At 38.0% G+C, this 13508-nt stretch overlaps 2 protein-coding genes across 2 annotated transcripts in view; one reads left to right on the top strand and one right to left on the bottom strand.

Moving 5' to 3' along the window:
• Positions 1–713: 713 nt before the first annotated feature.
• On the top strand, positions 714–1989 carry LOC131740161 (uncharacterized). Its single transcript, XM_059035287.1, has one exon. It carries the CDS (start codon positions 788–790, stop codon positions 1613–1615), a length of 828 nt encoding a protein of 275 aa, XP_058891270.1. The 5' UTR covers positions 714–787; the 3' UTR covers positions 1616–1989.
• Positions 1990–3624: 1635 nt separating this feature from the next.
• Positions 3625–13508, bottom strand: part of LOC117417702 (wings apart-like protein homolog) — a 31605-nt gene continuing 21721 nt past the window's right edge. The window contains exons 11-20 of the mRNA XM_034029907.3: positions 12383–12494; positions 11851–11948; positions 11195–11271; positions 8878–9053; positions 8675–8790; positions 8254–8415; positions 7765–7978; positions 7528–7616; positions 6658–6753; positions 3625–6370 (exon numbers count right to left, since the gene is read on the bottom strand). Of these exons, the coding sequence (XP_033885798.2) occupies positions 6305–6370; positions 6658–6753; positions 7528–7616; positions 7765–7978; positions 8254–8415; positions 8675–8790; positions 8878–9053; positions 11195–11271; positions 11851–11948; positions 12383–12494 (1206 nt within the window). The 3' untranslated portion in view covers positions 3625–6304. The remainder of the gene's footprint in view (positions 6371–6657; positions 6754–7527; positions 7617–7764; positions 7979–8253; positions 8416–8674; positions 8791–8877; positions 9054–11194; positions 11272–11850; positions 11949–12382; positions 12495–13508) is intronic.

Here is a 13508-nt window from a genome sequence, read left to right on the forward strand (position 1 = left end):
TTTTTAAGACTTATAGCTCCAACGTATTTTTCAAAATATGGAACCAGCTAGACCGGTCTTATCAATCAGTGCTCATACTGCCATAGGTGTATTTACTCTACACAGGCACAGTGAAACGCGGAACAAAATCCCTCGTGAAGTAGGTCATTCTTCACAATCCAAGACTGCCAAGGACTCATACCCACTATATAAAGAACAACACGTCAACAAGGGCCTCGCTCACCTGCCATATGAAATAAACAGTTCATAAATAGTTACCGTATTTTCTCTTCCTAAAACAGGATATTGCTCAGCCTCAGGAAATGCAGACCTGCCTACAGTCCATCATTAGTTAATGGGTGAGGGTACATACGCGCATACCTGGATAGATACATGCATTAAAGTATTGTGATACTTATAATACATTTTTAAATATATTGTTTTACATAGTTCATCAATGCACCTCTCTCTCTTGTTTGAAGTGTTTGAATTGTACTTGCAATGTTCTTGGAATTACGAGTGACACTTCACCACTCCTCCCAGGAGACCCCCCTTTAGTGATCGTCGAAGCGGATCTAATCCAGATTTGATGAACTTGGTTAATAGACTTCCTCCTCTTGTAATCAAAGAAATTGAGTTGCTGCCGTTTGTTTCCTCCACACGACCATAACTCCGCCCCTCGGGTTCTCCACACGCGCCCCTCTGTAAATAAAAGAACCCTTGCCCCCCAAAAAGTTCAGGACAACTTTTACTTTCCAAAGCATAAAGAAGAGTTTGCTGGGTTTTCAAAATCTTCCATCCTGAAAACATGCAACAGTTTCAAGAAAAACTAGATATCAGATGCTGTCTGGTTGACCATACCGATATTTCAGCTGGCACAAGTTGTGCAAGTTACAAACAGGCAGAGGCGGGTGTGATTTATCATGACCAAGAAGGAACAGGTCCTCTCAACAGTAGGGTCTGCGGAGAATCGACAGCACAAAGCCTTCTTCAAGCTGAATTGGTCGGTCTCAGCAGTCCAACAGGTCGAGGAAAAGCCTTGTCACTCGAATGCAATCCATGCGCTCTTGTGGAGCTACGGGTACCAGGTACCTCCAGTTACCTCGACAGGGTACCATGCGACCTGGCTCCGGTTCAGAAACGACGTCGCGCGGCTGCCAATGCCCGAGAAAGGAGGCGTATGCTCGGTTTAAATCTAGCTTTCGATCGTCTCAGGAGTGTCATTCCGACTCTGGAGAGTGACAAGAAGCTGTCAAAGTCGGAGACTCTTCAAATGGCTCAAATATACATCTCCGCGCTTTGCGATTTGCTTAAAGGCAGAGGGGCCGCAGACAGTGCTGTGCAAAAGGAGCGGTCTCAGCGTCCCGGCGGCTGGAACTCTGACTATCTCCCTGGGTCTTGCGAGATAAAGGACAGGTCACCATCTAGTCACGATTCAGAGGACAGGTCACCATCTAGTCACGATTCAGGACATAGAACAACGAAAAAAGGGCAATCCCGGGATTCTCCAGCGTGCGGTTCACAGGGTTCTCGGGACTCCTCGGATCGGTCAGACAGCGACTGTGATGAATCACTCTTGCAAACTGAAATAACGGGTTATATTGATCTCTGGGAACGACAGAATGGGACTAAATGAACTTAAATCGAGGTCAATTTAATAAGAAACATTACAATAATTGTGAATTTGACTGGACTGGTCAATATAGTCATGTAGGGGGTGCACCTACTTTACGCGCTGACAACGTAAGGGCTCATGTCATGTGTGATTTAAAAATATAATTATGTAATAATGGTATACATGCCGTAATGCAATGGATACTGCATTATGCATTTAAAATGTAATGTATTGGATGGCCACCAATTTGGTAAAACTGTAACCATCCTTAATATCTGCAATATGCCTGTGGTAAATTATGTGGTAAAGTTATGTACATTTAATTGATTCTGATTTTTCTATAATTGCTGTACTATGTGTGTTCTCTATTTTGCCGTAAACAAAATGTTAATAAAATCACTGTGGAACTGGACAAAATATACACTAAATTATTTATAGCTTTAAAAATACATAAATTGAAACTGATCACAATATTGCAATTATTTTAAAGAATTAATAGGACAAAAAAAAACCCGAAATATTTGTGATTGATCTTACACTGATCACTGTTGATTTACTTCATGCTTTCTCTAGAACTTTAAGTTTTATAAGATATACATACACATACATTATATCTATCTATCTATCTATCTATATATCTACTAAAAAACAGGGAATTCTGTATGCTAAGCCCAATCTTTTTTTTAGGAATTCAATACACATGACTCAATGAACGTTTAATAACGTTTCTTATTTAATGCTAGATTTCACAACACGCGTTTTCTGCACCAGACTGTAAGAGGCTGCTAATTAAGAAAGCAACAGCAGACTGGAACAGATTCATGAATATATGTATTTAATCGATCAAAACATGTTTCAAAGATTTTTAAATAAGACATCACCGTTAGGTCGCTACTTTTCTGCAGAAAGATTATCACACTGTATCAGAATGTGCCTAAATACAGTACATGATCGCTTACCAAGCAATTTTAATGATAATGGCAAAATATGTAAATGTGTGAACTGTAGTTCTTCCTCTTGCTGTTCTGTACAGAGTGGGAGTGGAAGAATTTGCTAATCAAACCATTCCGTTGACCTGCAGCACAATATTTAATAATTACAATACCAAACAGATTAATTAAACGGCTTTACTATCTGCGCGGTCACTGTGCCAAATTCAGCAAGTCTCCAGTTTAAACAAGTATGCTGTATACTCTTAACTGAATCGAGATGGATACACCTGCAGTAATTTTAAAACTAAAAGATACAAATATATACAAATTAAGCTTTCAGATAGACACTTGGTACTTGAAGTAACATTTTCCCCTGAATGTTCTGCTTGCATAAAACAGGCCAAATAAAAATTGAGAATGCAAATGTCAAATCTCGTCATTTGATTAATAAATATAAGCTGTGAGTGTTCTGTGTGAAACAATTTAGCAACAGTCGTAAGAAAATGCATCTCAGGGACATCTGACTGGGCGCTATAATGGGTGCCCCTGCAAAACGGCTTGTCCCACAAAGCAGAGGCTACATTCAGAGGTGTCCAACACATCTCCTGGAAAGGCAACTTTCCACAAAGCAGAACCCGTCACAAGTGTGTCATGAATGTAGCCTGCAGAGGTACTGTAACAAGCAACCGTATGTGCTGCAGTGGTCCAAATCATGGAATATTCAACACTGCACAAGACACACCTTGAACAATGTGCAGGGAGCTATACCTGATCCTACACATTAACGCCATTCTCTTAATTTTTTGTTTGTTAAACACACAAAGTTGTTAGAACCAACTTTGTGTGATTTGTTTTTTTATTTAGTCCTGTATCATAGAATACAGTAGTGTACTGTATTAAACCTACATCTCAAAGTGTTATGTCATCATCTTGAAAACAAGTCACATGACCCCATAACAGGATTTCCGCTAGCTCTAAATATGAAGCTGGCATCTCAAAATGGTTAAAGCAGTTGTAACATCCACATGACTCACAGGGCTAATTGTGTTGCTCCAAGTGCTGGAACAAATAAGCAAATAATTCACAAATGGGAACAGCTAGTGTACTGAAAGTAGCAATTTTTATTGGAGTTCAAATTATTTACAGGTAACCAAAGACAATTTCTGAAACTGGTACAAACTTGGACGACTTTTTTTTTTTTATCCTAGTTTTTTTTTTAACTTCAAAAAAACACAACTGAGAAATACTGTATAAAATAAAAATAGGATTGGATTCAGAAAAGTAGCCTACCATTCTAATTTCCAATAGCCAATATTTACAGAACTATTTACAAAGTTTTATTTATTTATTTAGAATTGCAAATAGACCTCTTGTACACTTTGTAAAACATAATGACAAAAAAAAAAGACCTTGGTTGGAATTTTTTTTTTTTTTTTCGTTTTTCAAACAAAATTTGCATTGCTTAAATACAAGAGGTTTAACAGCTTGAAAGGGTTTCTAGTTAACTAGAACATCAAACAAAATTATTATTTATATCTTGGCATTGTAAAAACAATGCAAGTTAAATACACAGGAGTAGGGAGGGGGAAAACACAAAAACAAATGTCATGTCCACTCGCTCCAGATCCAGTACATTTGAACCCTCTTCCCGTCCCTCAATCTGACCAATCTGAAAACCATTAGGTCACAAATACAACAACTGAACATGCTAGGATATGCAGTATCTGAAAATGGCTTTAGTAAGGAGAATTTAAGATTTGCATTTTTCTAAACTCCAACTAACCATGCAAACAACTTTACTGTACTCCTATTTTAATATATAGCAGAATATGAAAAACATTTTACATTTGCTGGGGGACAGTAAGGATAAATTAAATTGTATGCAGATAAATAAAAAGGTATTATGGGGTGGGGGAATTAAATTAAATTTACACAAAACATTTCTCTATAAAATTACTTGGGTTTCTAAAACATGACCGAGTCAATAACCAGTAACTCTTGACATTGGCTCTATTCTAATTGTAACAATTTTGGATAAGCTCTTCAATATCTGAGCTATCCACATCAATTTAGTTTTAATTTAAAAAAAGAAATTGGGACATAATCGATGCAATCCCTTGAAATGCACATGCTTTATTAAATAGGCCTATTCATAAAATGTGGTTTCCAGTCCTGCTGTTTTCCTTTTCTAATTTATTTATTTATTTTCCATTAAACCAGGGTATATAGGTTTTACAGACTAAATCTAAAACTGGAAAAAAAGTCCCATCTGTACTACTATACATTTCATGAACTACTACTTACTATTCAACCTCTTAAGTGATGGAGTCGCAGACTTGAGATATTGTGCATCTTTACACTTGTCTTGTCTTCTGCCCCCCACCCACCAACCAACATATTTGATTGACATTTTCAAGTTAACCTTTTTCATTCGACTGTGGTACGGTGTAGCAAGTCCAGCCCCAAAGGTCATTCCACTGTAGGTGTAACAGATTTAATTAAATGATTAGGTACTTTTTGGAAACAAGAAGTCTAAAAGTGTGATTATGTATAAAACATTTGATAAAACCTCTTTTGTTTTAATAGGTTCCTTTCATTACTGACCAAGGTTTAGAAATGATGAACATGGTTGGAACAAAGAACTTAATTGGAATAGCCATGTTGTGACAAACGTATTCCATATAATGAAACCCTATCCCCCAAGAAAGAACTCCAATCAATGCGACTGTCTGTTAGATCAACTGCTTTATTGTTCCACCAAAGCAACTGAAAATCCTTTCAGTGGGTCAACACCTACCACTGCTGTTAGCTGCATGTTGAACCATACGCTACTGAAATATGCCATTTTACAACTGTATACAAAACACCTGCTCCTGGAGAGCAAAAGGAGCTATTTTTGACTCACCCACCCACTGAAAGTAGAGAAAGCTTGTCATTTTTATAAACATTCTAGATACTTTAATGGCTTAATTTATTTGGGGATAAAAAAACAAATAAACAAAAACTGCAATACCAAGTAAGCAAATGGCTTTGGTACAGTTGGGCTGTAAGCTTTTTTGTTCTACGTTTGGCTGCAAATGGTAATTATTTTGATGTCACATTTGCCAAACTAGCCGAGACCCAGGATACTTAGGCACTTCAGTGAAAATCGTAAGTATGGAAAGATTCCCCCCCCCCCCCAATTAAATAGGTGCTTTATAGCCAAATTACAATTCATGCTGTGAAAGGCTTTGAGACAGTGCTAATCTAGCCCTGATCCACAATTAGCCTCAGCTGAGCAACAATGGGAGTTTAGCTAAAACTACCTTCAAAATTTTTTTTTTTTTTTTTTTTTTTTGTAGAGCAACATTGAGACAAGCTTTTTCAAGGTTCATAGAAATGATAAAACAGGAGGTTCAGTAATTTAGAGAAAAATGATTTGAGGCAAAGGGGTGATTAGGAGTCATTAAAGCAGAGAACTTAAAAAATGTTCATGAAGCTGGGATAGCTTGCCAGAACAGCTCACTTATTTTTATAAAAACTATAACAGAAAATCTGCAGCCTCACATACAGGTTTCTGTTTAACGCAGACCGTTGTATTTGCCAGTTTAAAAATCAAACAAATGAAAATAAAACAGAGTGCAAGCCTGACAGACGTCAAAGCTTAAGTTTGCTGCAAAGAGATGCTTATGTACGGACAAATGGGTCGGTTGGTGTTTGTATGTCTTGGCTTCTTTCCCCATTGCACTCCTCTGGTCGGGTAGATCATTCCTGCATGAGCCAGCTAAAGCCAAGTGCTCTAACAGTGCTCCAAATAATCAATCACCCGAGAGATGGACTTCTGTCCTGTCGTTCCAACAGCACACTGCAGGAAGAGGGGAAGGGACAGCAGGTTACACACAAGCAGGACTTTTTAAAAATGAAAGCAAGGAATGTAATTCAGGATTTACTTATTGGAACAAGGAATTTCCTTAAGCATAGATTGGAAGGGATGGCCATCTTCTGGCTAACATTAAGCTCTAGAATGAAACACTCATGGTACATACACAGCAACATGAAACAGCCAGCATGGCATCGCTAAACAGTGCCAACTTTGTGCTCGATGCTTAAATATCCAACACACTCACAGCATTAATGCTTGGTTTCACTTACCGTAAGATTCATGAAATTTAAGAATTTTTTAAGCATTTCTGTCATTATCGAGAAATCCCCTTTAGGTAAAATTTCTCTCACAGTAGTCACATTCATCTGCAAAAGGGAAATAAAACATTAGTTTTACCCAGGGTTACATATCTATAACAGTCCTACTGTAGAGAACTGTGCATGTCAGGTGGAAAACACAGACAAGTTGTTCTGGCATTTACACTATCCAGATAACACCTCTAGCATACATACAACCCTATCACCATTTTATAAACACAGCAGGTGTCAGTACCACGAAAGCATCACCATGACATACAGACTTTGAAGGAACCACAGCAAAACTACTGTCCATGTAAAGTTTACCCAACCTCAAGGACTTTTGTGTAAAAGGTAAATAAATACTACCTGAGCACCCCCCCCCCCACCACCACCACCACCCACACAAACACTATGCTTCACTGTTTATGGCTGTTGGGAGGGCAAATACAAAGATTGTGTTCTAGTTGTTGGCAACTGCAAGTGGTGCAGAGAGGATTATACGATAGAGCTCCATAAAAGTGTTAACAAACACCATATTTTTAGAGCAAGTTTCACTACTGCCCTAAATCACTTCTGTAACCCCACTGACTGAACATACCTGAATTACATTTTTCTGGACAGAATCCACAAAGAAAGATCAGGAGAATCAACAGTGTGTAAAACTAGTCAGAATTGTGTTTCATAAGACCCTTTTACATATCCCATGCTATAATCCAATGGTCACATGCAGTACTTTTTGCAGTTTGAATCAACTTGTACAAAGTTTAAAAGCTTTTTGCATTAGAAAAAAAAGATCATCCAAACCCTTTTTATAACATAACTGATTAAGAAGTTACTTACAGGACTCCCTTGGCAAAGACAGCCCAGTAAGAGTGCAGTATACGAAGCTACAATGCAGTCCTCCATGTGCTTGCCAGCATGTTGAAGAGCTGGGGTAATACAAGACGAGGAATATTTTATTAAAGTTTTTTCCACCAGAAAGTTTATGAAACATTTGAATAAACTCCGTATTTTCTCTGTTTACTCAGTTTGTATGAAGCCAGTTACATAATCCACATGATGAAATAAGATGTGTACCTTTATTCAGGTCAAGTTCCTCATCTTCTTCCTCTTTCTTCTCCTTCTCATTTGTATTGCTATTGGTATGGTTCTCGGATGCGACCCACTGGATCTCTCCGCTGGTCTCCTGCCACTCCCCGCTCTGGTCCAGTTGAGGCTTGGGTGCATCGTTAATGAAATCGTCTGTCTCTGTCTCTGCAAGAACAGCAGCACGTTCCCGCTGAAGGAACAGCTGAAACCATAGAAAGAATTAAATGCATAAAAAGCAGGACTTAAACCTTAAGGCAATATATATCTACCTTTAACCCCCCAGTATGTCAGGATTTTAACTTAAGTGACACATTTTATCCAAAGTGAGAAACTTTCAGTCTGGCTGAAAAGACTACATTTAATATAAATACATTTTTGTTTTTATAAATCCAAAAGTTTGACATCCTTAATTAAACCCAAAATAGGTTTAGCCATTCACAGATTAAATCCCTGCCTCCAAAATAACAGAGCTCTCACCTGTACCAAGGCTGCAATGGCACTCATAGACCCCTCTGTCTTGAGCTCCTCTCCCTCTGCAATGCAGATTGTTTCAAAGGGCTCACAGTCCATCTCCATCTCCACTAGGCAGTGCCTGTTCCTGGCACTGTACTCTACTAGGTTGATCAGCAAGCCAAGTCCCTTAAGGGCACAACAGAATAAAGCAATGTCAGCAACAAAGATGCAAAACACCACACTACAAGCATTTGTACCATTAAAAAAAAAGTACAACCACATCCACAGCATGACGAACAGCATCTGAAATTGCAATCCATCAAAAGTTTAAGTAGACCACGTATTGGATACCCTCAGTAACTGTCTTGGGACAGTAAGTAACCCAAGATTTGAGCAAAGACACACAAAAAAAAAAAAAGCAGACATACAAATCGTGTAAGCTTACCAGCACTCTGATGTCAAATCTCTGTTCCTGAGCAAGGTACTGTGGGACCCGCAGAACACAGTGCAATGCTGTGATGATGAAAGAATCCTGCTCTCCCGTCTTTGTGCTTCCCCACTCTGTAGACACACAGACAATTGAGACATTTCAATAACAAAACACCTGGCATGACAAATCAACACACAGTGTTTGGAGTGACTGCTCACCGTTGTCATGGGTAAGGTTGAGTAAGACTCCGATGATGGCTCTCATGCAGTCCTCCACAGCTTTTCCCACATTCCCCGAGGAGCTACGGTGCGGTAGGGATTTGCCATCTGCAGAAGCCAGGCTATTGGCCACATGGTTATACCGCTGAATCATCTCTTCACAATGCCACAGCCCTCTGCATGAGGAGAAAAGGCACCAAACTGTTAAAGTATCAGAGATTCATCAACACAGGACAGCTAAAATAAAAGCTAAGAAAACCCTAAATGTTAACCATCCAGACTTAAATAAATCAATAAAAACATGTGTTTTGTAATTGAAAAGGAACTTTTCTTCATGGTATAAAAATAAACTAATTATACTGTACTAGGCATGACTAACTAACAAGCAAACCTATTTTGGGGGGCAGGGGGTGGGTAAAATAGAAATTAGTCAGCCAACCTACAGTTTCACATTTATGTAGGAATTAAACAAACAACAAAAAAAACTAACTAATTCAGCACCCACACAAGCTCAACTACCTATAGCAGATCAAGCTGGGCACACTACATTCAATCTATACCTTCCATTTACTGAAATTGTGTTTTACACAAGAATGGAAATATAAAACAGTGGCAAATCAAACAAGCCTAACATTGGTGCAGTCAAATTTCTACCAAACTTTGAAAGTGTTATAGTACTAAAAATGCATTCCAGTTCAGGGGGTTCAATAAAACTAAAAACCTGAAGACTTCAGCTCTTAAGGTTACAGATTCAATAAATGAAATCTTGTAGCTTCTGCGCAGATCATGCAAATGAAACCTGAGGCTACCATCAATTATTAACAAGCGACAGGCTTTGCAGGAGTGGCATCCATTTTGAAAAAAAATAAGACATTAACTGGAGGTTTAACTTATGTCCCTCTCTTGGTTCTTCCAAACTGAATTATGGAAAAACTGAATGAACACAGCAAGTTGTGGCCGCCTGCTTTGTTGACCTAGCCTTGCTCCCTCTGCCTGAATGCTGACACTGCAAGCACGGTTCAGCAGGGTTATGTCTGTGGAAGGGGTCTGGTTCGTGCCCTGCAAGGGTCTTTTCTAATTCTATTAGCGACGGAAGTACAGTTATAGAAAGCTGTTGTGCTAGACTTTGTTAAAGTCTGTGGATCTGTAGGTGCCCAAACAAACATTCAAGTAAGGTCCATAGTCATACACAGACAGGGACTAAACTAGGTTCACTACCTGCTGCAGGCTTTAGGCTAAGTGTAGAATACTGGTCACAAACTGCAACAGATGAGCTATGAAAGAACCCTTTCTTTTAAATAGAGGGCTTTTACATATAGGATAATAGATGGAGTTAAATACATGGCTGTATTTCCACAACACAACAATGACAAAAAAAACTCAATGCAACAGGTTATTTTATCAATGTTTTACTTGTAAGGAAAGAGAACATTTCCTTTGTAAACTAAATTGAAAAGGTGTTGCTTCTGGGAAAATGAAATACAGGTCCAGGATGAAAGCAGAGAGGATTACAAGGTTTGTGAGAAAGGAGAATAGAGATTACAAGGTTTGAGACAAAGGATAAAGAGGATTACGAGGTTGTAGAGTGGTTTACAAGTAATGCAAAGTGTTTAACCTCTATAAAAATCGGCCTGCATAGCACCCTTAAGTAGAGTTAGTGATCAGCTCTGAACCCATTTAATGTGTTCACTTTTTCTGTTGGTTATCTGTAGCTACAAATACAATGGCCTAAAAATGTAAAGGAATAAAAACAGATGCTTTTTCACTTTTCTAACAAAATTATGAAGAAATGCTCCATTGCCAAACAGAATTATTTTATTTAATTTTCTTATGACATAGGATACCAATAAACCAATCTTGGCAAAAAAATGCTAGTCTCCAACTATAAAACCCACAGAAATATTGCTCCAGGCCTATTTACCCAGCCTGTCTTACTCCGTCAGGCCCGGAATAAACTTTCGAGTCCTTTGCACCAATAGCGGGCTGCTGGAGCATTATATATACTATATATTATATACACTCCAACACACATTCTGTTTATGAAGACTCATCAGCATATCAACACAACTAAGGGCTCACGTGGTACCCATGTGTAATGTGCTGTTGCTGTTTTAGTCTAATGGGTTTCGATTTTAACATTTGTTGTATTTGTAACAAAGTATTTTTGCTGCTTCTGTGTTTGCCTCTTGACTGGATGCCCCTGCACTGTAAATGAGATGCAGTCTCAGTCGATTGTTCTTGAATAAATAAAACAAATTTACACAAAATCATGGTACATTTGGAGCTTGTAATCTCAATGCAAGTTACGTCAACTCACCTTGCTGAGGAGACTATGAGTTGGGAATCTTTGTAGGCAATCAGGTAGCTCTGGTTCTCAGGGTTGTGAACAGTCACCTGTATTACAGAGAAACAGCCTGGATCAGCTTTTCAATAAATGCAGATTAAAGAATTTAAAAGCAGGCTTATGTATGTTATAAAGAAAACCACAATTAAGGAGAGAAATCCAGGTTGAATTACCATAGTAACCAACAGCTTTTATATTCTAGGACACAAGATTCAATTGCCATTAACAACCTCAAAATCGCTGTTGCTTATTGCCTGTCCCTTAAGCTAAAACTATTTTGTTTTAAATGAAAGTAATTAAGGACAACAAACTGTGCACCAAAAGGACTTTATAAGCTGATCACATTTCTATTAGAGTGAGTTAGAAATGTACTGTTTAAAAAAAAAAAAAAAAGTTTGGCTTGGATTCTTTAATCCTAAAAAATAAAAAACACAAAACACACCTACTGCAACTCCCAGTCTACTGGCCAAAGAACCCTTTGTGAAACAATTCATTTTCGCATTGGGGAAATTCCTAGTAAATACAGTAATACTGACTACGTGTTGCAGTCTGATATAAGCCATAAATCTGCACACACTAATCCCCTGTTTATGGCTAAATGTCCCTGTATAAAATGGTTAGTTACTTACACTCTCCAGAACCCGTAAACACCTCTCAGCTCCCCTAAGGGAAGCAACCAAATTCTCCTCATCATCCTCATGGCTCAGGTTTTCTACACATTCCTTTACTGCATGGAGGACACAAAATACAGATCAGCTCCCTTAAGACACACATGCACAATCTGCATAACCTGTGGCTTCTCTCACCCAGTTGATTTTGACCATGCTGTGACTTGGTATCTAGTGTTCATTTTGTCAAAGTTAAAGCTGGTCAGGCATGATTTAAACACTGCTGGTGATAACAACTTGCTTCCAAGAAATCCAGCATTTGCTGCTACTGATAAGCAGTCACAGAGCACAAACCATTGCCAAATCCAACTACCTAAGTAAATTAACCAGTTGTGTGTAATTGCCAGGGAATTTCTTTTCTAATTGTGTACTACTATCTAGATCTATATTTACACAAATTAACACTTGTATATTACAGTTCAATGGTGTTTTCATACAGGACAGCTTTTATAATTTAAGACAACAGTACACTGGCCATGGAAATTTTCTCTACCTTTATCTACAATGTGATCCAGACCACCCAGTAACCGCAGCTCCTCCTTGAACCAGTCCCCTGCTCTTTTGGAGGTCAACGATAACAGTGTTTCCATGGCTAAATGTCCTGACTGAAAGCAGAAAAGGTAAAATGTTAGCCAAACCCCAGCCTTGGTGTATGTTGTAGTCATAAAATAAAACAAGCCAGGAGTGGTCATCGATGCTGCAAAATGGCTTGCATGTTTCTTCACTGAGGTTTAATAATCACTATCATTGGCTGCTTTGAGTTTTTATTAAAAAAAACAGAGTGATAGACAAAGTGTTTGGGTTTTTGCTTTTGAATACCCAGGCAAGGTAGGATATTGAAATAAATAGAGAATGCATGATGATTTGTTAAATTGTAATAACCAGCAATTCAGACTCTTACTTAAACATTCATAAACTATTGCTGTGGTCTCTGACACTGCCATCCCAATTGTTTGAACTGTCAGAGGAGGCGGTGGAGCTAGACAGCAACTTGGATGATGACCCCTAATTTTGGTGCGTACCAAACCATTTCTGCTGGTACTTGCGTGACTACCTAATGATAAGTTATGTGAACCCCTGGCTATAGCCAATGTTTTTCTATATGGGCTTCAAATGAGTACTTACTCCTCTAAGACATTTAATAAAACCATTTCACAATAGCTGACAGTAAACGTTATTAAAAAGAGTAACTTTACATTTAAAATAGTACTCTAGTTTTAAGGAACCCGGACAGTCAGCACTGTCTGATCCATCAGCTTTTGCTGAGGGATCAGAAAGTCGCATGGTTTGAATTTAACAGCAATGATGCACATTTAAAGGAAGACCAGCAGAGGGAGCAGGAAAATCAACATTTGTTCAAAAGCTACAGCACATGGGATTCACACTTGCTTTTAAATATAAAACTGCTTTTGTTAGTCATTACCCACATTTCATACATATATATATACACATTATATATATATATATATATATATATATATACATATATATATATATATACACACACACATACATATACATATATATATATATATATATATATATATATATATATATATACACATATATATACACATATATATACACACACATATATATATATATATATATATATATAT

Source organism: Acipenser ruthenus, chromosome 13 (genome assembly GCF_902713425.1).
Source record: "Acipenser ruthenus chromosome 13, fAciRut3.2 maternal haplotype, whole genome shotgun sequence".
Lineage (NCBI taxonomy): Eukaryota > Metazoa > Chordata > Actinopteri > Acipenseriformes > Acipenseridae > Acipenser > Acipenser ruthenus.

Bases quoted from the DNA above. Each gene is read 5' to 3' on its own strand.
- LOC131740161 (XM_059035287.1), top strand. From the start codon at position 788: ATGCAACAGTTTCAAGAAAAACTAGATATCAGATGCTGTCTGGTTGAC.